General features: G+C 42.3%; 1 protein-coding gene across 1 annotated transcript; it reads right to left on the reverse strand.

The window, feature by feature from the left end:
* Positions 1-322: 322 nt before the first annotated feature.
* On the reverse strand, positions 323-26,757 carry LOC149456980 (cytochrome P450 2G1-like). The gene is made up of 9 exons (XM_089684270.1): positions 26,564-26,757; positions 23,799-23,961; positions 18,484-18,633; positions 11,260-11,420; positions 7,113-7,289; positions 5,889-6,030; positions 4,813-4,997; positions 2,673-2,814; positions 323-613 (listed from the first exon to the last, which is right to left on the reverse strand). Exons 1-9 carry the CDS (start codon positions 26,735-26,737, stop codon positions 420-422), a joined length of 1,488 nt encoding a protein of 495 aa, XP_089540396.1. The 5' UTR covers positions 26,738-26,757; the 3' UTR covers positions 323-419.
* Positions 26,758-27,802: the final 1,045 nt, after the last annotated feature.

Here is a 27,802-nt window from a genome sequence, read left to right on the forward strand (position 1 = left end):
GGAAGGTCTCCCCACATATTTATCCTGTTCCCCAGCCCGCATAACTCGCATAAACCCCTCAGTGATAGGCCAGGGCAGAATAAATATTCCTAACCCGATATATTGTACCTTTATACTCTGTCTACTGGAGAACACTCCCCAGAAGCACACAAAAGCCCCGGCAACCACTAGAGAGATTGTCCGCTTCCACAGTGCACCCACAGATTTGGCATATGCATACTTAGTTTTTCCAGACTGGACTTTTGAAGGAATACATAACAGCAGTTTTAGTTTATTCTTTTAAAGTTGTTTTTTTTTAAATCATGACAATGCAGTAAAGTGCTTCAATAAATATGTTTTTATTTTGCTATTACAGTATAAAAGGAGAATACAAGTTGAATGTAATTTACAATGGGGATATACAAGAAACAAATTGAAGATTATATAGTGTTTGTGCGGGGAATGGCAGACATTTTGTAGAAGCGAGGAAAGTGTCCAGCACTGCTGACTTCAGGGGCCAGGTTCAGCTCTTCTCGAGGTACCGGGGAGGTCAAGGTGAACTTCTGGAGGAGGGAGGTGAGGAAAAGAAAAAGCTCCATGCGGGCCAGGCTTTCCCCTGGACACATCCTCCTCCCTGTAAGTATACAAAACATAATATTAAGGTGTCGAAACAGTACAATAAAATATATTTATTGGTTTTGGATAGAGTCGCGAAAGGTTAGAATTGCTGTCTGCGTTCCTCCTGGGGAGATTCACACTCTCAAATTTTCATGGTGACCATTGCCATTAGGACTGAAGGTAAAAGAAAATCCCACATTTTGTGTTGTTACCAGAACAGAAATAAAGGAGGACTCTTCCAATGGGGACACTAGTTTCAGGCACAATGATCTAAAGGGGTTTCCCTTACATTGCATAGATTTCCTCTGACATCCTGTTGTGTCTACAGGAAAAGAAGTAAAATCTTTCTACTGGGACACAGATGACAAAAAAACCTGACAAAGGTTTCTCCCTTACTCTAGAAATTAAAAAAAAAAAAAAACAAGTTTGACGCATACTAAAACATTCAAAAATTATTTTCAAGTATCCAATATGGTAATATTCAACTGTCAATTTATAGAGGACAGTCAGAAAAAAGCATACGTAATAATAATTACATTTAGACTTTGAAATTGTTATGAGAAATAAAGCCTTATCTCAGTCTCAGGGAATAATTTTTCTTTACTTGTTTTCTCTACCTGTCAGAGCAGCAGTGTCAAGCTGAGTATCGAGCTGTAAGACGGTTCTATCAAGTTCCTAAGCTCAATGCTGATAGCAGATACTGTATTCAGAAAACTGTCATGAAAGTGATTCTAAAGGCTTATTTTTTTAAACAAAAATATAACAAACATGTCTATATTTACCTGCTCTCTGCAGTGGTTTTGCACAGAGCAGCTCGGATCCTCCTCTTCTCAGGTTCCCTGCTGTAGCTCCTGGCCCCTCCTTCCTGTTGGGTTGCCCCATAGCAGGCAGATTGCTATGGGGGCACCCTCTGCTCCGCATGTCCATTCACACACGGAGCCGTGGCTGGGTCCCACCTCGCCCCTCTCTCTTCTCATTGGCTCACTAGCTGTGCTTGACAGCAGTGGGAGCCAATGGCTCTCGGTTCTATCTCAGCCAATAAGAAGAGGGGCTCCCAGGATAGCCAAGACTCCAGTGCACATCGTTGGATCGAGAGTGGGCGTATGTGAGTATCAGGGGGGCTTAAGGGGGATGCTGCACAGAGAAGGTTTTTTACCTTCATACATTCAAAAACCTTGAACCACTTTAAACAACGGGGCTGTCAGGATTAGATTGGATGGAAGAAAACTAAAGGCTTTATTATTGGCAGTTGAAGGCCCCTTTCACATGATCCATCCAATCAGGTCCACCTATCCGTTTTTCAGGCGGACCTGATCGAACCCTCGATTCTCCTCTATGGAGTGGCGAATGTAAACAGATTTCTGTCCATTTACACCTGCCTACCTCCAATCCAATATTATCTGTAAAAAAAAAAAGGAAGGGTCCTCTCTGTCTGGGTGAATCGGATCAGAGGCCTTTATTTACATCCAACCACCCATAATGCTGAGCGGGCTGTGTCCATGCTTCACTGAGCAAGTGGATTCAAGATGCTTCCACCCAGTGAGGAAGGAGCCTTCTTATTCTCCTGCAGCCCGGGCAGTGTCAGTTTTCAGTCCAGAGCTGCTCTGACAGGAAAATATAACAAGTAGATAGCACATGGCTGCTATATTGTAACATCTGAAAAAGGACAATTTTGTTTTTGCTTTTTTATAAAGATGAAGTTTCAGTTTAAGGTTATGTTTAAAATAATACAATAATCTGACCCATAGGTCACAACAAAGCTTACCCCCTTTCAACTTTTACTGCCTTTAATTATCTATGCCTCCGTTTCTAAAAATCCCTCTATGACATGGGAAAGCATGTGTCACCTGCTTCCCAAAGATGTAGAGCCCATGTTTCAGTGTTTTAGTACTGCCACTGTGCAAATTATGGCAATACTAGTGACAAGTGCTGGAGATCACTGGCGACTTTGGACAGGCAGTGGTAGGTATCTTAATAGTGGTATAGGTAAGTATAGGCACTCAAAGGTTTTCTTTGGACAGGATATGACAGATTGACTTCAAATAGCTGCTCACAAAATACAACACAGTTATTACCGGCAGAAAAAGGCAGCAAGGCTGGCTTTGTCTCTAGACCTCCGTTACTTTTCAGAAACCTTGTTGGAGAGAACACTTCTGGATCTGGAAAGTGGGTGGGATCCTTCAGTATGGAGGTAAGTAATGGGAACACATCTGTGCCCTGAGATAAATTAAAAGAGAAAAAAGGTGATGCTGGAATATTGTGATCCTAAAGGGCACAAATGTAATACACATATAGAAAGTGTTTGCCAAACGTATAAAGGTAATGCACATAGTCTTGTGTTTCACTTACCCCTACCTTTATATATGACTGCCAAGTATCAGAGATGGAAATCAGTGCTCTACCACCTGATCTGGGCAACTAGCACACATCACCACTCTGATAATACCCTCCCTGAGCTCTCTCGATTCTGTAAGTATAGTTAAAATAAATACCACCTCCATTTTATCAGTTTGCAAGCCTGATTTAAAGTGGTTCTAAAGTTTTTTTTTTTTTCTTCTTTAAAATAATAAACACATGATACTTACCAGCTCTGTACAATGATTTTGCACAGAGCAGCAGTAATCCTCCTCTTCTCGGATCCCCCTGGAGGCACTTCTGGCCCCTGCCCCTTGCCAAGTGCCACCAAAGCAAGCTGCTTGTTTCTATGGGACACACAGAGCATGGCTCAGTCCCTTCCCCCTTCTCCTTCCTCACTGGCTGTGATTGACAGCAATGGGAGCCAATGGCTCCAGCTGCTGCGTCTCAGCCATCAGGAGAGAGAGTCCTGATAGAGACTCGGCTCTCATGTACATCGCTGGATTGGGATCTGGCACAGGTAAGTATTAGGGGTGCTGATGAGGAGCTGTACCTTGAAGATTTTTCACCTGCATACATAGAATGCATGGTAAAATATCTTCAGCCTTTAGAACCACTTAAATCTTTTGTTTGTTGGCAAGCATCACACTATAACAAAAGTAATCCTTTTGTTAAAGAAATATTGATGGAGGGATGAACTATGATTTAGATAGGTATTCTAACGTTAGATTTGTAGTAGTCATAAGCAGCTCTCCAGAATCTGATGGTCCCAAAAAAGTCTTCAGAACATCAGCAATAAAAACCAGAGGTAAGAACACCATAAATGTAGCTGAAAGTCAAGTTAATTTTTATTAATTGCAGCAATTACAACACGTAACTAGTGCATTTCAAGGGCTTCACTGATTCCCCTCATCATGCTTGTAGAGGAAGGTAACTGGACCAAGAGCAAGTTATCTTATTTTTGCACTTGTGTTTAAAATCTTGTTCAGGTCATGGTCTCGTGATGCTATAGGAGGGTGATCAGCGAAGGCCCCTGAAATGCTCTAGATACGTTTTGTGACTGTTGTGATCCATAAAAAATTAACTGGACTTTTAACTGAATTTATGGAGCTCTCCTCTCTACACTGTACTTATTACAAAATTTCAAACATAGAAAAGTGGAAGAAGAAATAAAAAAACAAGTAGTCCAACAAATCTACGAGTATAGATTATAGAGTATAGATCTATGTTTGTCCCAAGTATGTTTGAAAACACTTACTGTTGACTGACCTGCTACCTCTGCTGGAAGTCTTCTACCTTTTTGGCAAAATAATACTTTCTAAGATTAGTTTTGAGCTTTCCTCCTGCTATTCTGAGGTCATGTCCTTGTGTTCTTGATCTTGGCTTCATACTGAAAATGCTTCCCTTCTGAAACTTAGCCACCTCTTGATGTATTTAAAGGAGTCAGTTACAGTATGTCTCCCCTTTCCCTTCTTTCCTCCAGACTGTACATATTAAGTTCCTGAAGTCTCTCCTACTATGTTTTATCCCTCAGACCTTTCACTGTTCTCTGTTATCAATCTGATGTCTCCAGAACTGGACACAGTATTCTAAATGAGGTCTAATTAAAGATCTCCTGTATATAGAGGAATCAGGACTCCTTCCTCCTGCTGGTGTTTAACTGGTTCTTTGTCAGAGATGGGCTTGATTTGCTTCTTTAGGCCTCAATATGTTTAGAACAATTTTTTATTTCTAGTTATGTGTACATCAAAAAGAAAATGCAGGTAAATAGATAATTATGTTTTTGTTGGTGTATTCTATGTTTTGCCTACTGTATTAATTTAACTGTGCTTTCCAGATGTAGTATCCTTAACTCTTTACCTTGGGTATTACATAGTCCCGGAATAATACATCTTCTGTTGTGCAGTGTGGCAGTCCAGTTGGGACAATATCACCAAATCGTTGGATCTCATGGATTACAGCCTCAGTGTAAGGCATCTTAATTCGGTCTTCAGCTGACGGACAACATTGACCTATTACTTGATCGATCTCCTTCTGAACCTTAACTGAAGGATAAATATTAGAATAATTTTACCAAGTAAGAGTAATTCCAAGTAGTAGTAAGTGTACCTATAGGCATGGTAGATTTTTGATGTTTCTCACTGAGCACCCCCCTTCTTTGACAAAGAAAGAAAGATTGGCTATTGATTGGACATATCTGTAATTCTTTATAACAGGTCTATGGTCCATTTTAGCTTTCAGAGACAGATGTATTGAACTGGAACAGCTACATTTCATTCTAGGGTAACACTGCACCTGCCCAGGGTGCCCCTCAGGGAGTGTTGTCACCCTAGGACAGGATGTTACGGTGGAACTTCACTCTCTCAGTCAACACTGACTATTTGTAATCCTTATGCTGCTACCATTAGTAAATAGATAGGAAAGTATATTATATTTACTTGTTTTAAACTGTTACTTCCTAGTTTCCATGCCTAGGCAAATTATGTCACACATCCCAGAAGTCTTCAGGAAGGAAGGAAGGAGGAGGGGTTTTATGAACTAAGCACACCCTCCTGCCTGCATGCCTGAACTATGGGGCAGATGGATTCCAGGAAGTACATGCTACATGAATCATCTGCCCATAGCCAAGATGGCCACAGCCAGAATTGCTAGGGGGCTGTTTTTCAGCAAAATAAAGCATGGAATCATGGATGGATGGGGGGGGGGGGGTTTGCTTTGAATATTAAAAACAAATTAAATAGCGCTTTTGATTTGTGGAACTCAGATGCAGTGTAGTTCCCCTTTAAGAAACTGGAAAATTGACAAATGTAAATTGAAGAAAAAAAAAAAGAATAAAAGAATGACATTGCCAGAACAAGTGGAGGGTAAGCTTCTACTTCATGTTTGTTAAATTTAGGGTCAAGTACACACTATTTTTTTTTAATTTGAATTTCTACCTTGAATTTCTGGATATTTCAACAGGATGAGAAAGCCGTAGCGAAGAGTTGTGCTGACAGTTTCTGTCCCAGCAGTAAATAAGTTTATTGTTGAAGCCACAAGATTCTCCGTATGAAATTCTGTGTCTTGAATTTCCTTATTCTGCAAGAAAATACAATGATATTATTTACTAAAACACCTAATTTCATTATTTTTCTCTCTTCCCTTCTTGAGAGTTATGTATTTGTAGCACTACCCTTGCAAGGGCCTCTGGATTTGATTGGGTCCCCCTAAGCCCTGCACTGCCAGGCACCGTGCATTTTACACACCCATTCCTTGAGCTGGGTTTTTAGTTGTTTTTATTAAGGGGTTAACAACTTGGATGGGGTCTAGAGGTATATGGGATGCTCAAGGAACTGTAGAAGGTGAGGACAAACTTCTTACAAAAAGGGTGACCGGGAAAAAATAAAGCACTGTTCCGTTTTCAGTGTATCTCCCCATACCATCAATGAATCCTCCTCTTCACCCAACCATGCTGAGGGTATCCTTGAGCAAGGGGGTCCAAAGAGCTTACAGTTAAGCAGTCACAGGTGAAGACTAGTTGGGTATTGCATCCGACCGTCCTCTCCCCTTATCCGGCTCAGGGGGGGTGTAGGAGTACTCACACAATTCTGTCAGTGTGGTGGGTTAGTAGCTGCTTTAAGGCCTTTTGCTGGACTGGCTCCTTCCCTGCTGCTCAGGATATCCTCCAAAGGGAGATCCTGATGTCCAACAACCAGCCTGTAGGTAGACTCCCCTCCCTGGGGCCCCCTCCCAGGCTCCACCCTTCCGCTCAGTCCATCTTCCACCTGACTCCCCACAATTCCCAGGCTCTGTTATATTTGAGGGTTGCCCTGGTCAGCATGCCCTGCTTCCTTGACCAAGGTCCCTCAAACATGCAGATCTGCCCCCCCCCCACCCCCACCCCTGTTCCAGAAAGTTTTCGAGTTTTTGGAAAGGTGGGAGGGCTCAAGAATCCCTGTCCTGTAGAACCTCCCATCCTGTCCTGAGGTGAACTCCTGCCTCACTCCCAGGCTGACTCATCCCAGGCTGCTACTCAGCCTCTATATAAAAATTAAAACAATAAAACCTATCTAGCTAACCTGGAGGGTGTTGCATATTTATTTCCATCTCAATATAGTACTTTATGTTTAGAAAACAAGACCAAAATATCTTCTTGCCGTTGAGCCTACTGTCTCCCTTACCTGTTGTATCTTCTTCAGAAAACAGTCAATAAAGTGGCGGGGGGAATCGGGGTCCAGGGTCTTTAGACTCTCTTCCACCATCTCATGAACAAATGCTTTAAGCTCATATAGATATCTCACCCCCTGCTGAGGAGGTCCTGGAACATAGCGGATGAGCCGCTCAAAGTTGTAAACAACCTAAAATATAAGTAGAATGTTTATTTACCAAACAAATTCAATATTCCATATATACAGTATTTAAAGGCTGTATCAAGTAGGAGAAAGACAACTGCTAATTAATTTTCAATACAGGTAAAGTCCAAGTGCACTCATTCTACAATACATACCTAAATCAGCTGTAGCTTCTTGTATTCAAGGTTCATGAGGTTTTAATAAAACTTTAGATTATAAGCTCCATGAGCAGGGCCCTCCTATTCCTTCTGTATTGAACTGTATTGTAACTGTACTGTCCCCCCTTTACTGTATATTGTAAAGTACTCCACAAACTGTTGGCGCTAAAAAAATCCTGTATAATAATAATATTGTCACAAGGTACAATACCTGTCAGAAGCTCCCATTATCTGACTCTTGAGCTGCCCATTAACTGGTCACAGTGAAGCTGGAGAGGGTCAGCATCACTGCCCAGGAACTAATATGATAATTGTGGGACAAAAGGCGACAAGAGGATTTTACCATAATAGATTTCCAAAAAAGAATTTGTAATGCTGTCTGGCTTCTCTAGGCCACTGATTCCTGTTACACGGGTTGTCACATTTCAGCAGTTTGGCACCATACACCAGGCTATTACTGCTCTGCACCAGTGCCTATACATTAGATTTGGGGCTGATATTGCTACTTTAAAAGGAACGGGTAAGTGTTAGGAATCATCACTAAAGTTTAGATTAGGAGTTAAAGTGAATCTGTGCCCACATTTATGTATTTGCACATTCTGATTCTAAACAAGCAGTAAAAGAACTTTAAAACAAATCCCCATTTGCTCAGTAGCTATAGGCATTGTGGAAAAATGCATTTTCAAATGTCACAAAAAAGGCTCTGATGTTTTAGCAATTTTTTTCTATGAAGAGCAAACATACAGAGCATACTTCTAAGCTGTTAGGAAAAACAATATTTGCACCAAAATTTACCGTATTTTCTGGCGTATAAGACGACTTTTTTTACTTAAAAACATACCCCAACAATTGGGGGTCGTCTTATACGCCGGGTATAGAACGCTGGATGTGCGGTAATACTGTATGGTAGCTTCAGCTACATACAGTGTACCGGGCTGAGCCAATCACGGCGAGCAATGTATTCTATTAATGAATACAGAGCCTGCTCGGATTGGCTGAAGTTGTGACATCATCAGCCCGCCTCTCTGACACAACCAATCTGAGCAGGCTCTGTATTCATTAATAGAATACATCACTTGCCGTGATTGGCTCATATGACGTCCTCCCATTCTCCGCGCATGCGCGGCGATGCGCTGTGTCCCTCGGACACAGCGTTCACCGATCACGGAAGGAGCCGAAGATGTCCGCTCGGTCATGTGATCAGCTGTGTCCAATCACAGCTGATCACATGTAAACAGGGAAATGCCGGTTATCGGCATTTCTCTCCTCTCGAGCTGTCACGCTGACAGAGGAGAGGAGGGGACATGTACACTGATCAGGCACTGATGATCAGTGTAGCCCCAGCAGTGCCAGCTGTCAGTGTCCATCAGTGCCACATCAATGCCATATATCAGTGCCTACCAGTGCACATCAATGCCACATATCAGTGCCCATCTGAGCTGCCTTTCAGTGTCACCCATCAGTGCCAGTCAGTGCCACCTATCAGTGCTGCCAATCAGTGCCACTTATTAGTGCCAGTCAGTGCCGCCAATCAGTGCCCATCAGTGATGCCTGTCAATGCCCATCAGTGCTGCCAATCAGTGCCAGTCAGTGCCGCCTATCAGTGCGCATCAGTGCCGCCTATCAGTGCGCATCAGTGCCGCCTATCAGTGCGCATCAGTGCCAGTCAGTGCCACCTAACAGTGCTAGTCAGTGCCACCTAACAGTGCCAGTCAGTGCCACCTATCAGTGCCGCCTATCAATGCCGCCTATCAATGCCATGTATCAGTGCTGCCTTTCAGTGCCCATCAGTGATGCCTGTCAATGCCCATCAGTGCCACCTACCAGTGCCTCCTCATCAGTGCCCATCAGTGCCACCTATTTCATATGGGTACAGTGTTGCATGACCGTGCAATTGTCATTCAAAGTGTGACAGCGCTGAAAGCTGAAAAGTGGCCTGGGGGGGAAGTGGGTGTAAGTGCCCTGTAGGCTAGGGGTTAAATAGTGTTGCCTCAGAAGGGGGATAGTCTTATACGGCGAGTATAGCCCAAAACCTATGTTTTAACTGGAAAATTAGGGGGTCGTCTTATACACCCAGGCGCCTTATACGCCGGAAAATACGGGTACGTTTTCTGGACAGGCTATCTGGGTTTTTCCTTCTCAGTCCAAGAAGTACCAGCTTGTCCTGAGAATTTAACTGTTAGTGCCAAAAAATGAATTATCAAAGACTGTACTCTGTTTTGATGCAAGTAAACTAATACGACCGCAGGGGTATTAAACCCAAAACCAAAAATGTAATATATACTGCAGCTTACTAATCCTCAAATGCTGTAGCTGCATCTGTTTTCTTTTTTTAGGCTTTTTTCCCTCTGTTTTCACCTGGTGATCCAGCCAGTAACACGGTTCCTGTATTGAGTACATACACTCTGGCTTTAGACAGCAGCATTGTCATTGTGGAGAGAGGGGAATGTTGGATGCATTAGCAGATTTAAATACACTAACAAACTAAAGTAAAATTCCAATTCACGCTTTTTAAGCATTTAAAACAACATTTTTTTTCATTTATGAATAAAGGATTTACATTTAAAAAGCTGACCATTGTTAGCACCACTGTCAGTTGTAAGTAGTTTGCATCTACCCTCTAACTGCTACATCTGCAGCACAGCTTGTTCTGTTGAAAAACAACAGACTTACTGGAAGGATCACCAGGTGAAAGTGAAAAAGTAAAGAAAAAAAATAATACAGCCAGCACATTTTAAGAGTTAGTAAGCTGCAATATATTTAATGTTTGTTTTTGGGTTTAATATCGCTTTAAGCTGTTGGAACAGACTGAAAAATAACTTCAAAGTTTTTGCTGTGACCTTTGAGAATACTCTACAGTACAAGCAGCTAGATAGATGAGGGATGGCGTATTTAAAAGCTCTTTTACTACATGTTAATAATACGTAAATACTGTAATGTCCATAGTCGGGGCACAGATGCACTTTAATTGGGAGAGTTTAAAGTGGTTGTAAAGGCTCAAGGTGTTTTTTACCTTCATGCATTCTGTGTGCAGCAGCCCCCCCAGCCCACCTAATACTTACCTGAGCCTGATCCCAATCCAGCAATGTGCACGAGATCAGGGACTCTCCGAGGTCTCTCCCTCCTCATTGACTGGGACAGAAGCAGAAGCCATTGGTTCCCGTTACTGTCAATCACAGTCAGTAAGCCAATGAGGTGAGAGTTGGGGCAGGGCTGAGCCACGCTTTGTGTCTCAATGGACAGTAGGAACAACTGTTCGGGAACAAGCCTGCTCAGGGGCCCCAATAGCAAGCAGCTAGGCAGTAGGGAGGGGCCAGGAGCGCCATCGGGGGACCTGAGAATAGGAGGGTCGAGGCTGCTCAGTGTAAAACCACTGCACAAAGCAGGTAAGTATAACATGTTTGTTATTTTTAAAAATATGCCTTTAATATCACTTTAAAGAAAATCAGTTGTTTCAACACAAAAACTGAAATAGTGCAACCCCAAGAAAGATGCCCATTGGACAATATGTCAGGTCTTCTGACAAGCCTAACCCACCTCTGCTACCCAACAATTTTAGGTGTGTGTCCCTCCGGGAGCTGAGGGTTCCTCTTGCCAATCTTGCATCACTATTATGCCCCGGAGTAACCTAGAGTCCTTTGCTTTCCAAGGTAAATGGTTTAAAAAGTTTTATCTGCTTCACACAGATTCATTTTACGTCAGTGAAAGTTGACTTTGTTTGTCCCGACTATAAATGACTGACCACATCTGAACTGTGGGATCAGATAACTTGCTATCAGATAATAAATGAGGTTAAAATATCTCACTTGTTTACTTACCAAGCCCCAAGCAGAGTTCATAAGGCGGATGATCCCATTAATATTACGAAGAAGCGATAAGAAACGTTTATCGTTATAATCAAAACGCCTCCCAAATATGATGGAGCAGATGATGTTAGATACAGCACAGCTTAGCAAGAACGTTGGGTCAAATGGTTCTCCTATAAACAATATCAACATATAATATGTAAGTGGAAATCTCATTAATAGCATTAGAAACATTTTTTATTTTTTTATATCCAATATATTTATTTTATAATATAATTCACAATTTAGCTAGAAAGGTTTGGAATGCATTAATGAGAACCAACCTTTGCTTCTCCAAATGAAAAGTTCCTTCTCCCACTCCTGTTTCATCATAATACACTGCTCAAAAAAATTCAAGGAACACTTTGAAAACACATCAGATCTCAATGGGGAAAAATATGCTGGATATCTATACTGATATGGACGGGGTAATATGTTAGGAATGTAAGGATGCCCCATCATTTGATGGAAATGAAAATGATCAACCTACAGAGGACTGAATTCAAAGACACCCCGAAAATCAAAGTGAAAAAAATGATGCAGCAGGCTAGTCCGTTTTGCTGAAATGTCATTACAGCAAATCAAAATAGTACTCAGTAGTTTGTATGGCCCCCACGTGTGCTTGTATGCATGCCTGACAACATCGGGGCATACTCCTAATGAGATGATGGATGGTGTCCTGGGGTATTTCCTCCCAGATCTGGACCAGGGCATCACTGAGCTCATGGACAGTCTGAGGTGCAACCTGGCAGAGTCGGATGGACCAAAACATAATATCCCAGAGGTGTTCTATTGGATTTAGGTCAGGCGAGTGTGGGGGCTATTCAATGGTATCAATTCCTTCATCCTCCAGGAACTGCCTGCATACTCTCTCCACATGAGGCCGGGCATTGTAGTGCACCAGGTGGAACCCAGGACCCACTGCACCAGCGTAGGGTCTGACAATGGGCAGTCAGGGTGCCATTGCCCAGCCTGTACAGGTCTGTGGATCCTGTCATGTATATGCCTCCCCAGACCATCACTGACCCACCAACAAAACGGTCATGCTAAACGATGTTACAGGAATCATAACATTCTCCACGGCTTCTCCAGACTCTTTCATGTCTGTCACATGTGCTCAGAGTGAACCTGCTCTCTCTGTGAAAAGCACAGGGCGCCAGTGGTGGACCTGCCAATTCTAATGTTCAATGGCAAATGCCAATCAAGCGCCATGGTGCTGGGCAGTGAGCATAGGGCCCACTAGAGGACGTCGGGCCCTCAAGCCACCCTTATGAAGTCTGTTTCTGATTGTTTGGTCAGAGACATTCACACCAGTGTCCTGCTGGAAGTCATTTTGTAGGGCTCTGGCAGTGCTCATCCTGTTTCTCCTTGCAGAAAGAAGATAACAGTCCTGCTGATGGGTTAAGGACCCTCTACGGCAATGGCCAGTTCTCCTAGAATAACTGCCTGTCTCCTGGAATCTCCTCCATGCTCTTGAGACTGTGCTGGGAGACACAGCAAACCTTATGGCAATGGCACGTATTGATGTGCCATCCTGAAGGAGTTGGACTGCCTGTGTAACCTCTGTAGGGTCCAGGTATCGCCTCATGCTACCAGTAGTGACACTGACCATAGCCAAATGCAAAACTAGTGAAAAACAGAAAAGATGAGTAGGGAAAAAAATGTCAGTGACCTCCACCTGTAAAACCATTCCTGTTTTGGGGGTCGTCTCATTGTTGCCCATCTAGTGCACCTGTTGTTAATTTAATTAACACCAAAGCAGCTGAAACTGATTAACAACCCCCTCTGCTACTTAAATGAACAGATCAATATCCCAGGAGTTTAATTGACTTGATGCTACACTCTGATTAAAAAGTGTTCCTTTCATTTTTTTGAGCAGTGTATATCACATTTAAGTCTTTAGGCTTGAAGAAGAGGAGAAACTTGAAACAGGTTGACTATTTTGTACTCAAACCTTTACTAATAAACTCCAGTATTTAAAGCTGAACTCTGGGATTTTTTTTTTCTGCTGTAAATAAATTACCTGTAATGATAGGCGCCCCATCACTGGCTGCTGCTGTGTTCAGTAAAGTTCTTAGGGCTCATTCACATTTGCAGTGACCTCTGAAGAGTGATCCTTGTTGGTCATCTCTTCCTTGTGTTGCCGTCTCACTGCCTGATTTAACCCTGTAAATGCTGCAATACTGCACCACATTTGTGTGCATTGAAGGGCAGTTGCAGTGCAGCCCAAGAGACTTGCATTGTTCATGTTTAAGGGTGGAAACGCTCACTGAGTGTGAAGTGCTGTTTATTTTTTGCCACAGCAACGAAACACAGCATTGTGACCATGGCATATGTATAGCCCTGAGCAATGGCATGCCCAGGTTCAGGCTGACTGCTGGGGGAGCGGGGGTATGGGGCGGTAAAACCGCATCTCAACTGTCTGGTTTTACCGAGAAGCCGAAAGTGTGCATGAAGTCCTACTTTCATTCAGCAGATTCCAGTGTAACTACTAAACTTCCCAGAATCTTACAGTCTCGGCTCTACAACACTGACTGCAGTGCATTTCTCGTTGTACAACTTCTTCAGTCACAAAATGTCTTGCATATATTTCACAAAATAAACATTTTGTGAATGGAGGAGAGAAGATTGGACCATAATAATTGTGCCATTGTACCATAAGAATGCAAGACATTTTATGAATGGATGAGGTGTACAGCGAGCAAACTTACTATGATCAGTGAAGTAGACCAAAGACTACCAGATTCTCTTCTAGAAGTTTGATGGTGATATCTGCGGAGCCTGACCCTGCCCTTCTCACCAACTCGTGACAAAGGACTGGCCAATCTCACACCGTGCTGTAACAATGCCACTCTCAGCTGCACGCTGCACAAAGAAAACACCAGATAGCATTGGGCCTATCAACCCTTCATAATATTAGCAAGAGCAAATATGAAAAATAAATGTCTGTACACACACTGTCACCACAGACAGGTATATCCAGAGATTTATAATATACAGTAGCACTCTTCAAGAGACAGGGATTCTTTAGTTTGAATTAAAAGTCTTAGAGGAAAATTCAATACTTTCCAAAATAGGGTTTAATAATGAAAAGGTCAAAATGGTGCAAATAAAATATTTGCAGCAAAAGGGTGTTACAAGGAAATAAAGAGACAACAAGGCAACAGAGATATAAAAAGGCGTTGAAAATGAAGAATACCTAACAATGTCCTGGTTTGCAGAGTCCAAAGGATAAGCAAAGATGATACAGTGGCTCTCTCAAGTCCAGTTAGATGTTCCTTGGTTGATGTTTAACGAGAGTTGTTAAAGTGTCCTGGCATTCTCGTTTTCTGTTGACAGAGTCCATCTGAGCAATCATCCAGTTTAAGGGGTGGTTGCTGGGAGCTCACTCATTTATGAACCAGTCCCAGATACAGTTCTCTATAAGTTTGAATAACTCTGAATATCTGCAGGACACAGCCAGCTACCCTGCATATTACTCTCCAGTGTGAAATTAGCTTCACAATGGATATAGATATGACAGGTCTCGGATATTTACTTCTCATAGGAGGGGTGTGGAGGCCTAATCCACTCTAGTACCTCCTAGCATAGGAGTGTTTGGGTTAAAAATGATACTCAATAACTAATCAAGGTGAATTTATTCTGACTATACTGTCATGATTTCAGAAGTTATTGAACATACTAGGGTGTGGGTTCAACCGAAAGACAGATATGCGTATTCTATGGATTAAAACTAAGGTATTTACAGCCTAATGTCTATTAACTTTCTAGTCACTAAAGCTGCTAAGTCAGACACTTTTATGGATCCTGTGATGTGTATTGGGGGGTTAGATCCTGCTAGTTCTATTACCAGACTGGTAAGAAATATCTGGAAGCAGCTAAGAAATTGTGGATTGTATGAGCTGAAAGGAGGAGGAAATCGGAGAGAGGGGGAGTTTACTGTGGCCATTTCTCTCTTCTGACAAAATGGCATGGAAAACTTGTGACCTGAGCAAAATGGCAGCTACTAACACAGCTATTCGGGTGCCAGGTGCGCACCCGAATACAGTGTCACTTCTTTAATTAGAGGTAAACCTTTTTTTTCTTGGTATTCAACTTTAACCATAGTATCAAACAAAAAATAAAAATGTACTATATTGCAGATGACCAAATCTTAGATGTGGTGGTTACATTAGTTTTCTTTTGTTTAGGTTTTTTTGCTTTATTTTTACCTGGTGATCTGGCCAGGAAATCTGTAATTATTTTACTTTCTTTAAAAGATCAAGCTGTCCAGCAAAAAAGGCAATTAGAGGGTTGAAACAAATCATTAAACACCTACAGGGGAGCTGACAATCTCCAGTTTCTATTCCTACATCCAACACTACCCTTTTTCAAGGGTATGCTGCTCTCCAAAGGTGTCTCCTCCATCCAGAGTGGGGACACCCTAAGGCCCCATTCACATTTCGCATAGCGGGAACACATATTCCTGCTTGTTTTTTTTTGCTTTGCTTTTTTTTCACACATTTCCACCTGTCAGTATAGGACGGGTGTCGGCAACCCGCGGCTCCAGAGCCGCATGCGGCTCTTTTTCACCTTTGCTGCGGCTCCGGAGCACACTGCCCACCAAGTGACAGGCAATAGGGTTGCCGTAGCTCAGTGGTCGGCAAGCCGCGGCTCTTTTAACCTCCCTGGCGGTTTTCCCGAGTGTAGCTCGTGGTAGAATTTCTATACCACGAGCTACACTCGGGCTTACCATGCGGCGCTGCTCTGGGGGTCCCTGCAGCACTTACCTTGTCCTTCGTTCCCGCGATGTGTCCCCTGCAGCGTCCCCAGCCATCTCCTCCGGCCGATGCCGGCATCCGGCTTCTGTGTTCCGGTCCCCGTGACGTCGGGACGTACGGGCGCCGCCGGCGGCGGGAAATTTAAAAAATTTAAAAAATGTCTTTTTTTTTTTTTTTCAATTTTCAATAGTAAAACATTGCTGTTTCATCCCATTTCACATACATTTTGTCCCTAGTGCTTTGTCCTGTGCCCTGCCTGCATTTTGTCTGTTCTTTCTGCCTGGAAACTTAGAAAAGTCCATGGCGTCCAAAAAGCGTCCCTTTAGGTCAAAAGCGGTTTTAGACCGGCTAGAGAACAGCGATAGTAAATCAGAACCACTTGCAGAATTGAGTGATAATGATTTGTGGGGAAATTTTCCTAAAAATTACAGCCTACAATAAAAAACTATTTCCATGCGAAAAAATGGTACTGCTTTCAGCACAAAAAATCGGAAGGAATCATACCGCCAGGGAGGTTAATGCAGCTCTTCTGTGTGCCGGGCGCCCGCTCCCCTCCCTCCTCTCGGGCGGCCGCCCCAAAAGTCAGGACTCTGCAGCTAGCCTAGCAATGGGCAAACTACGGCCCGGCGGACCTTATAATCCGGCCCGCGGAGCGTGGCAAACATTGGCTGTCAGGATGTAGGCGGGGCAGCGTGACGAACTCCTCTCCTCTCACAGTCCGCCCTGAAGACCAGAACTGCGCGGGAACACGGCGAGAGGAACGCGCGGAGTACAGGTAAGTGAATTGACACAATATGGGAATGAATTACTATAGGGGGGATGAATTACTATAGGGGGGATGAATTACTATAGGGGGGATGAATTACTATATGGGGGATGAATTACTATGGGGGATGAATTACTATAGGGGGGATGAATTACTATGGGGGATGAATTACTATATGGGGGATGTATTTTCAGTTTTAAAAATGTGGCTCTCAAAATAAATTTTAATCGTGGTTTTGGCGAGATTTGGCTCAGTTGAAAAAAAAGGTTGCCCACCACTGACCTAAGGCTATGATTGTGATTATGATGATACACTGTGGCCCTGATTAACCCTTTGCTTACTGGGCCCTTAAACCCCCTTCATGACCAGAGCTCTTTTTGCAATATATGCAGTGTCGGATTTGTTTTAAATGTTGCAATGGTTTTGCGGCTCCCAGTCTTTTTTTCCCTCTCGGAAACGGGTCCAAGTGGCTCTTTATGTCTTAAAGGTTGCAGACCCCTGGTATAGGACATCCAATGCACAACTATTGTGCCAAAGAAGTTCATGTACCAAATTTTGGCACTAAGCCAGATGTGTTAGATTTCGAGTGTTTTGTCATGCAAAAAGCATGGCAGAATCTCACTGTATTTAGGGTGCCATTAAGAAATAATGGCACTACAAGCATGTCGTGCGTTTCTGAAAATGTGGGTGGAAACATGCAATTCTGACTGCATTTTAGGAGCTTCTAAGTGTGAATGCAGCCTAAGACAGGAATTGTGTTACTGACGGGATCACCAGGTATAAAACTAATGTAATAAAAAGAAAACTAATGCAGCCACCACATCTAGTGATTGGTAAGCTTCAAAAAATAAAATTTTTTGTTTTTGGATTTAAAAGCACTTTAAAGATACTAAATATTGGGATGGAAAAGGATAGAACAAGAAGGCACTTACAAGTGCAGTATATCCAGAAGAATCTTTAATAATGATGATTAGAAACACTTACAATTGCCCATTCCTAACACCGTGCACTCCAGCATGTGTTCCAGCGATTCTGGAACATGCGGCGGCCATCTTGGACATCTGATCCTCAGCTCCCCCTGCAGTTGTTGGCTGGCACAGTGGGTTTTCGCATGGTGGATTGAGCCTCTGCACCCTGCACGATTTTATTGAGCCTGTTTTAACCACGAGTTTGTAAGTGTTTCTAACCATCATTATTAATGATTCTTTTGGATAAACTGCACTTATAAGTGCTTTCTTGTTCTATCCTCTTCCATATGCAGAGTTTGCTTCAACTTCTAGAAGTCCTGCCCGGTGCAAGTTGTCCAGTGTCTCCTCCATCCCCGGCTGACATCTCTCGGTCCACAGCCTCCTCCATTGATGCGCCCTATACATATCCTCTAAATATTGGGATGCATTCTTCACCTTCACAACAATTTAGCTAGCATGGCCAATAACTACAAAAATAAATACAATTTTTATTACAGTAGGGTGAATCTCTCTTTCCCAATACAGGCTAACATCGAAGAATGAAAAACTCATGATACAGAAAATTACTTGTGTAAAGTGCGTAAAACTACTGAAACAAACCAATTTAAATCTTTCACAGATGTGATGTCACTATGTGAAAGCTGATTGGTTGTAATGATCAATGATTGCCTGTCACTGTGCAAAACAGGTTTTGGGTTTTTACCTTCAGTTTTGCTGAACTCTTCCCCTAGAAAGTGAGCTTCTTCTTGGATTCTCTCCTCAATCGATCTCTTCCCCATCCCAAAATTTCTCAATGTTGTAAGAGCAAAGCGACGCATTTGTTTCCATCGTTCTCCGTTACTACCTGTTATGCCTAGAAGAGACATAACCATTATTATGCAATAGGGCAAAAAGCTTTCCATTTTACATAAAATGAGTAAGAAATATTTTTAAGAGAAAGAGAAAATGATCGGAAAGTTCAAATCTTTCCTATTTAGCATACAGTGTGTTAAAAATGTATTAAAAGGGACGAGGACAGCCATTTTCAACCAGGGTTCCATGGAACTCTAGGGTTCCTCCAGAGGTTGCTAGGAGCTCCTTGAGCTGTGGCTAATTGACCTCCTATTTGAAGGTGCCTGCTTAGACCCAGGACTAACGTAATTTGGCATAGCCATCTGCATGACACTAATGATGTCTTTTTAAGGTTGACATGCTGACCACCACTGTAATGGTTTTATTCTTCCTACTGACTACGAATGTACAGTATAAGGTATTTTTTCCATTGCCTTCAGATGCATTGATTTCAGTAAGGATTGCCTGAGACCTGAAAATTATTTAGGCATTCCTCTGCGGTAAAGAGGTTATGAAAGGCTTGACTGGATAGCAGGGGCGGACTGACAACTCATGGGGCCCCCAGGCAATAGGGTATCATGGGGCCCCTGTGTCCTTGCCCACACTCAAAAAAGCCTATAAAAAAGGTACCAGAGGCATTTCATGGGGCCCGCTACTGACCCCGGGTCCTCGGGCAGTGCCCGAGTGCTTGAATGGTCAGTCCGCCCCTGCTAGATAGACAGAAAGACAGTGCAGAGTGCAAATAACTAGAGAGTCCTCATAAATGGAGAAGGATTAAAACAATTGTCATCAGAACATTTCCCTTCTATCCCTGTCTGTGAACTCAAAAAAATTTGGATTTCCCACTACTGTCTGCCCTGGTAACAATGGACACCATGACAGACAGAGAGGATGAATCTTCCTACAGGGGACACAGTCCACAAGAAAAACCTGACAGAGCAGAGGTACTAACCCTTCCTTGCTCCATCCAAAACAAAACAGTTTTGACAATATTTGCACTTTAATCACTTGACCTCCAGAGAATTTACCCCCCTTCATGACCAAGTCATTTTGCTCTACGGCACTGCGCTACTTTGACAATTGCTCGGTCATGCAACACTAATACATTAATTAAGTTTATGTACTTTTTGTCCCCACAAATAGAGCTTACTTATTATGGTATTTGATCACATGGTGGATTGAGCCTCTGCACTGGATGTTTTATTTTTTGTACTATAAACAAAAAAACCCCGACAATTTTGAAAAAAAAAACCTGTTACTTTCTGCCATAAAACATATCCAATAAAAAAAAATTAAAAAATCAAATGTCTTCATAAATTTAGACCAATATGCATTCTACTACATATTTTTAGTTTAAAAAATCCCAATAAGCGCATATTGATTGGTTTCTGCAAAAGTTATAGTGTCTGCAAACTATGTGATATATACTGGAATTTTTGTTTATTTATTTATTTATTTATTTATTTTTATACTAGTAATGGCGGTGATCAGCGACTTATAGCGGGACTGCATTATTGTGGAGGACATTAACTGGCACTTTGTGGGAACCGGTGACACTGATCTGTGCTAAAAATATACACTGTCACTGTACTTATGACACTGGCTAGGAAGGGGTTAAACATCTAGGGAGGTCAAAGGGTTAACTGTGTGTCTAACCAATGTTTTTGTGTGTACGGTTTGCTTCTTTCACTATGGGATGTGCTGGATTTTATTCCTTGCTTTGCAAGGAAACAAAATCCAGCACATATCCGCTGACAGGACAGAGTTCTGCATTGTTTACATATGCAGAGCTCTGTCCAGTGTGTCTCCTCACTGATCAACAGGTTCTGGAGGTCATCCATTGGCTGTCAGCCGCTGATCGGCTTCTGCTGTGACTAATCACAGCAGAAGCAAAGCGCTGGAGGTGTGTGCACGCCCCCTACCCGGAAGTGCAGAATCACATGTACAGTTGTGTCCAAAATTATTCAACCCCCAATGCTGTAAAGGGGTTTAGGGACTATAGTGTACATTTGGAATTGTATTCAGAATCAAATCCTACAAGGACGTTGTAACTACCCAAATGCAACTAAAATGACATCAATTGTTTATGTAATACAGTAGTAAATGGTTCTTATGTGGTTTCTTCATTGCCACAATTATTCAACCCCTTAAAGACTACCACTCTGAAGAACAGAGGTTCATACAGGTGCTTTCCATCAGGTATTGAAAACACCTGTGGATGTCACCGAGCAGCAATCAAGCATAATAAGCACCAATTAGGCAGCTTTAAAATGACTGTGATACTCAGCTCCTTCTAGACATTTACTGGTGTGGTTACAAACATGGTGAAGGCAAGAGAATGGTCCAGGAAGACAAGAGAAGAGGTGATTTCTCTTCACAGGAAGGGCAATGGCTATAAGAAGATTGCAAAGATGTTAAACATACCAAGAGACACCTTAGGAAGCATCATTCGCAAATTCAAGGCAAAGGGCACTGTTGAAACGCTACCTGGTCGTGGCAGAAAGAAGATGCTGACTTCGACTGCTGTGCGCTACCTGAAGCGTAGAGTGGAGAGAAGTCCCCGTGTGACTGCTGAGGAACTGAGAAAAGATTTGTCAGATGTGGGTACAGAAGTTTCAGCCCAGACAATAAGACGCACACTGCGTAATGAAGGCCTCCGTGCCAGAACTCCCAGGCGTACCCCCTTGCTGTCTCCAAAGAATAAGAAGAGTCGACTGCAGTATGCCAAAAGCCATGTGGACAAACCACAAAAGTTGTGGGATAGTGTTCTGTGGACTGATGAAACAAAATTAGAACTGTTTGGGCCCATGGATCAACGCTATGTTTGGAGGAGGAAGAACAAGGCCTATGATGAAAAGAACACCTTGCCTACTGTGAAGCATGGTGGAGGGTCAATCATGCTTTGGGGCTGTTTTGCTTCTGCAGGTACAGGGAAGCTTCAGCGTGTGCAAGGTACCATGAATTCTCTTCAGTACCAGGAGATATTGGATGGAAACGTGATGCAGTCCGTCACACACCTGAGGCTTGGGAGACGTTGGACCTTTCAACAGGACAATGATCCCAAGCATACCTCCAAGTCCACTAGAGCATGGTTGCAGAGGAAAGGCTGGAACATTTTGGAGTGGCCATCGCAGTCACCAGACTTAAATCCGATTGAGAACCTCTGGTGGGACTTAAAGAAAGCAGTTGCAGTGCGCAAGCCTAAGAATGTGACTGAACTGGAGGCCTTTGCCCATGAAGAATGGGCGAAGATACCCGTAGATCGCTGCAAGACACTTGTGTCAAGCTATGCTTCACGTTTAAAAGCTGTTATAACTGTAAAAGGATGCTGTACTAAGTACTAAGATTGAATGTCACTTGGGGGTTGAATAAAACTGATAATGCTGTGAGCACAGAAAAGACATTTGTGGTTATTTCATTATAACTGTTATGTTATATTTGTCTGACCTACAAGTGCCTCTTTAATGTAAATGTAAGCAAGATGACTGAATGATCAAAAGCAATGTCAAACTGGCCAAAACACTCAATTTCAGTGGGGGTTGAATAATTTTGGACACAACTGTATATACATGATTCTGCACAGAGCGGCCACCCTGTAGCTTTAAAAATTATGGGCAGTCGGCAACTGGTTAAAGTGAACCTGTGTAGGAGGAGCTTCATGATTGCCTTTATTTTGTGCCAAGAGCACATGTCCCTACCCCTGCTCCTGTCCTGCTAGAACAATGTCCTCCCATGCTGAGGCCAAACCCTCCTCCATTTGTGCCCCACTCCATGTTAAAGGTCTCCACACAACATTCTCGGCCATTAACCTTTACATCCCTAAAGAAAGTGATGTCTACACATAAAGTAGTTTACTGCACTTTACTGATGGAATTCTGAAAATGGCATAACATTCAAACCACAATCCAGCAATCAACATACAATCCAGAGTCACTTGACATTACACAGTCAATCACATTTAGTGGACGATCCACCAAAGTCACATGTGAAAGCATATGCAGCACCTCAGCAGTCATCTTTCTTTCACAGTGTCTCCTCTCCCCAGGGTCATTAGTACTCACAGGACTTTGCTCTTTGTAGTCACTTCCTCGCTATGTATACCTCTCCTGGGACCCTCCAGGGAGAAATCCTCACACAGGGAACTTTTGGCCTAGCCTAAAAGACCTTTTTGCAATCCACCGTAGTCCTCACCTCCATAAGGGACAGAAAGACTACAGCTGGCTCTTCCTGACTTCAGGTCTACTCCTCCCAGTCTCCTACCCTTTCCAGGGCCTACACGTGCTGGGTACATCCACATACAGTCATGGCCAAAAATATTGGCATCCCTGCATTTCTGTCAGATAATGCACCACTTCACCTAGAAAATTGTTGCCATTACAAATGTTTAGGCATTCTCATGTTTATTTCTTTTGTTTGTTTTGGTATGACACAAAAAAGTGGAGAAACAAACAGCCAAACCTGACGCGTTCCATGCAAAACCCCAAAAATGGACTGGATAAAATTACTGGCACCCACAATTTAATATTTGGTAGCACACCCCTTGGAAAATAACTGAAATCAATCACTTCAGCAATGTAAAAGCTCTCATTCATCTTTGTATCTAAAAGCATTATGGAGAAAATATTCTTTATACTGTAGTTCACAACAGGCACCCAAATCACATTTTATCTCCCCTTATTTTATCTGGCAGCAGAATCCTGACAGTCTGACAGCCTTTTAATGTAAACACAAAGCAGGTTGTGTGAGAAACTGACTGAAATACAACCACGCGTTGAGGGAAAGAAAATTGCTTGATTCTCTCTGGCAAGTCTATTGTATTCTGACAGTGGGAAGTTTCCCCATAATTGCCGTCAGTGATTGAACAAAACAAAAACAAACAGAGTGGTTATACTGAAGTCAATTGATAGATCAACTTCAGTACAACCAACCTGCTCATACATGGATCAAAATTCATCTGGTTTCCTGCTGAACCTACCGAAATTCAGTCCATCTTTGGCCGGCTTAACAATCATATCTTTTTCAGGATGAATCACTTCACAGTACAAGCAGCTAGAGAGGTCTTGTTGAGGATATTTATAACATTTTATATCCATAGTCTGGGCACAGGAGTACTTTAACCATGTCCCGCATCACTTAAAATACATAGAAGACAGCAAAAACAAAAACATATAAAACAAGACATCTTACCAAAACCTTTCATAACGTAGTGAACCATTGGCATCTTCCCCCTTGCACTGAATCCATCTTTTTGGTCTATCAGAGCCTCTTTGACCACATCATATCCACATAACATCACTACAGGTCGAGACCCAAAATATACAGTAAAGACAGGACCATATTTCTCCTGAAACTGCAGATAGAAAAGAGAGAGATGAGCAAGGGACAACAGAGAGAGAGAGATAAGAGAGAGGGACAAGAGAGAGAGAGAGAGAGAGAGAGAGAGAGAGAGAAATGAGAGACAACTTTACATTGACTCTCCCCCTATCCCCCTTTATATTACCCCTTACCACTCCCCTTTTCCATACAAACTGATTTGGCAATGCTAAAATGTTATTTGGTCCTACCATTAAAGGTCATTTGAATTTCAATTTCAATTTGACAAGAGAAAGAGATGAGATAGATATGAGAGAAAGATGACAGATACAACAGATTAGAGAGAAGGACAATAGAAAGATATAGAGGAGAGACAAGAGAAAGAGTGCTAGATAAGAGAAAAATGAGAGAAAGAGAGACAACAAAGAGAGAGACCTGAGAGAGATGAAAGGGACAAGAGACAAGAGAGACACAAGAGAGATGAGAGAGAAATGAGTGAGCAATGAGAGAGATGATAGAGAGATATTAGGGGAAAGAGAGTGATAAGAGAGAGAGGTGAGAGAAAAAAAGAAGAGAGAGAGATAAGAGAGAGATATTAGGGACAAGAGAGAGAAGAGAGAGACACGAGAGATTAATGAGAGAGGTGAGAAAAAAAAGAGAGAGAGAGATGAGAGAGACAAGAGAGAGACACAAGAGATGAGACAGAGAAACAAGAGAAAAGAGCCTCTTTAGAGATTAGAGAGAGATGAGAGAGAAATACAAAAGAAAGACGAGAGAAGAGAGAGACATAAGAGAGACATGAGAGAAACAAGAGATAAGAGAGAGACAAGAGAAAGATGAGCAAGATACAAAATAGAGATGAGAGAGACATAAGAGAGAGATGAGAGAGAGAGAGAGAGAGAGACAGATATGAGACATGAGAAAGACAAAATAGAGAGATTTGAGAGAGACATGAGAGAGATTTGAGAGAGAGAGATATCAGAGAGAGATTCGAGAGAGAGAGAGAGAGAGATATCAGAGAGAGAGAGAGAGATATCAGAGAGAGAGAGAGAGAAAGAGAGAGAGAGAGAGAGAGAGAGAGAGAGAGAGAGAGAGAGAGAGATCAGAGAGAGATTAGGGAGAGAGAGAGAGAGATATCAGAGAGAGATTCGAGAGAGAGATACCAGAGAGAGTGAGAGACAAGGGAGGAGATAACAGACATAGAGTGACAGAAGCAAGAGTGAAAGATGGCAGATGATAAAGAGAGACACGCTTTATGGAAAAAACAAAGGCAATCAGCAACTGTGATGGTAAACCACAGACATGATATATGAACAAAGCATATCCCTCTATAGCGTGTACTTGTCTCAATTAAGATCAAAAAGTGTAATTTCTGTCTGCTGCTGCATTCCTTTGCTAGCAGCATAAATCATATCTGACAAATTTTCCTGACACCAAGAAAAAAATGGTGACAGGGGAGGCACCTCCAGTAGATTGACAGCCTCAGCTCTGTTCCTATGAGTTGTGTGAAGGCGGGTGTGTCCCTTTCCTCCAATCAGCTCTCAGGGCTCTCCTCACTGAGCTCTGCAGAGCATAACTTCAGCTCCCCACCCCCTTTTCTCTGACAGCTCAAAAAAGCTTTATAAATTCTGGACTTTGAACGGACCCCGCAGATAAACAGGTACAACTTATGTAGGAGGATCAGCTCTGTGTATATGCTGAGGTCAGTCACTTCACTGGGTATATGTATGGATCTACAATCAACCACTTAAAGACCAGGCATTTTCTGGCACTTTTTGTTTACAAGTAAAAAACAGTATTTCTTGATAGAAAATTACTTAGAACCCCCAAACATTATATATATATATATATATATATATATATATATATATATATATATTTTTTTAGAAGAGACCCTAGAGAATAAAATGGCAATTGTTGCAATTTTATGCACAGCGGTTTGTAAAACGCAAAAAAATACACTTTAAATATCTCTTGCAATAACAATAAATCATGACCGGTCCTCTTTATGGAGAGATCTGAGGTCTTATAAACCCCAGATCTTTCCTCTACAATGGAAAGCATTAGATTAAAAAAAATAACATTGATCTTATTTAGCTGGAACTGGTGACATCATGACGTCGCTCTGGTCCTCCTAGGTCATACAGATTAGTTAAGGCCATCTTTCCTCAGCTAATTTGTATGACCTGCTGCCGCAATTGCTGGTTTAGTTCCCGGGCTCACCAGTCAGTCAGGTAAGCCTGAGAACCACCGGGGGTGGGAGATAACCCCTTCCGCCGCATCTAAAACTGGACCAGCAGCTGATTAGCAGCTCGGATCACTTTTAGCAAGAAACAGTGTCAGCTGCTATAAATTTTAATACCAGAGTTAGGGCATCCAGCTGCAGCCATAACCCCGGTATTCCACATCCAAACCGCCATGAAAATATACGTATTGCGGTCTTGAAGTGGTGACAACTCAACAATTTTGATTTCCCATCACTGCCTGTCTTTTGTGACAATGGTCACCAGGAAAAAAAAGAGAGAGTAAACAGAAAACAATCAAACAGGGGTTCTAATGATTTCCTACTCTATCCAAAGCTAGAAAGAAAAGTTCAAGTTAAAGGGCGCCCAAATATTGGGATAAACTCAATGTCTTACCTTCCGCAATGTCACCAGCAACTTATCTGGCCTGATTTGGAGAATGTTACCTATCAGTGGCAGCGGGGAAGGTCCGGGGGGCAGAAGTGTTGTATTCTTGCTTCTCCCTTTCACCCATGCTAGGCATATCAGGCATATCAGGACAAGGACCAGGACAGCACTGGAGAACCACATGATGCCTGTCTGTGTGTCTCCTATGGGCCAGGATTTCCCTTTTATGCATTGTAGCAGGGGTTATGAACCCAACTTGTGACCTGTGGGTCAGGCTAGAAATAGTCACTGTTGGACAAAATACTTCATTTGATTAAATTAGCAGAAAATGTTCTTATTTTGAAATAGTGAACTCACATTGCTGTTCAGCAACATCCGTTTTGTTTCTTGTGTATTCAAATACCATAGATCTGAAGGTAGATAAGTAATGTGTATTCCTATTTACTCAAGGGGCAGGTTTAGGTAAAAAGTAAAGTAAACAAAGGATTTGGATCCTGAACACACTGGCTGTGTACTTAAAGAGACCCTGTCACCAACTTAAAAACTGTTGGCAAATTATAGAAAAATCATATATTTTAATTGCTTACAACCTATTAGGTGAGCTATACCTTTAAATGTCAAAATCTGAATCAAAGGGCAATGCCATAAAGGCAAAATCAATGAATAACTAATTAATGTGACAAAATTCATACAAAATATATACATGTGCCATGCAATAATAGATACAAGTGCATAATGCCCAAAAGTGCTTTAAAAATGAAAAAGTGCTATTATCCTGTTTTTGTGGAAAAAAATGTTTCAACGAATACTTTACTGAGAAAAAAAAAATCCCTGACAGTGAAGACGTCACCGTTTAGGCTCTGGCTGACGCATTTTGCTGACCAGCTCCTTCTGGGTTGTTTTATTAATTTTTTATTCACTTGCAATGTGACTGAATTTACTTTGATAGAGTCAATTCAGTTATCTAGCACAGTGTTCTCAAAGGTGTACAAAGAAAGGAGGAAGCCAATCTCCAGAGGGTCCACAGCAAAGGTGCGAGAGCCCTTATCGCGCAGTATTTGGATGGCATTGTAAGAAGGTTAGAGTAGGCAAGAAAGGAAACAACTTGCATTTTCTTGAAGTTGCAAATGACCAAGTGGTACAGTAGAAGCAACCATCCTGAGGACAAAGAGTGAGTTACTCTCGATGCCTTAGGATCATTGTATTAGTGTCATTGGGATGTCAGTGGCAGTTAGCCAGTTCCCACCC

This window comes from Staurois parvus, unplaced genomic scaffold (genome assembly GCF_062004578.1).
Source record: "Staurois parvus isolate SC_StPar_1 unplaced genomic scaffold, SC_StPar_1.0 ptg000340l, whole genome shotgun sequence".
Taxonomy (NCBI): Eukaryota; Metazoa; Chordata; class Amphibia; order Anura; family Ranidae; genus Staurois; species Staurois parvus.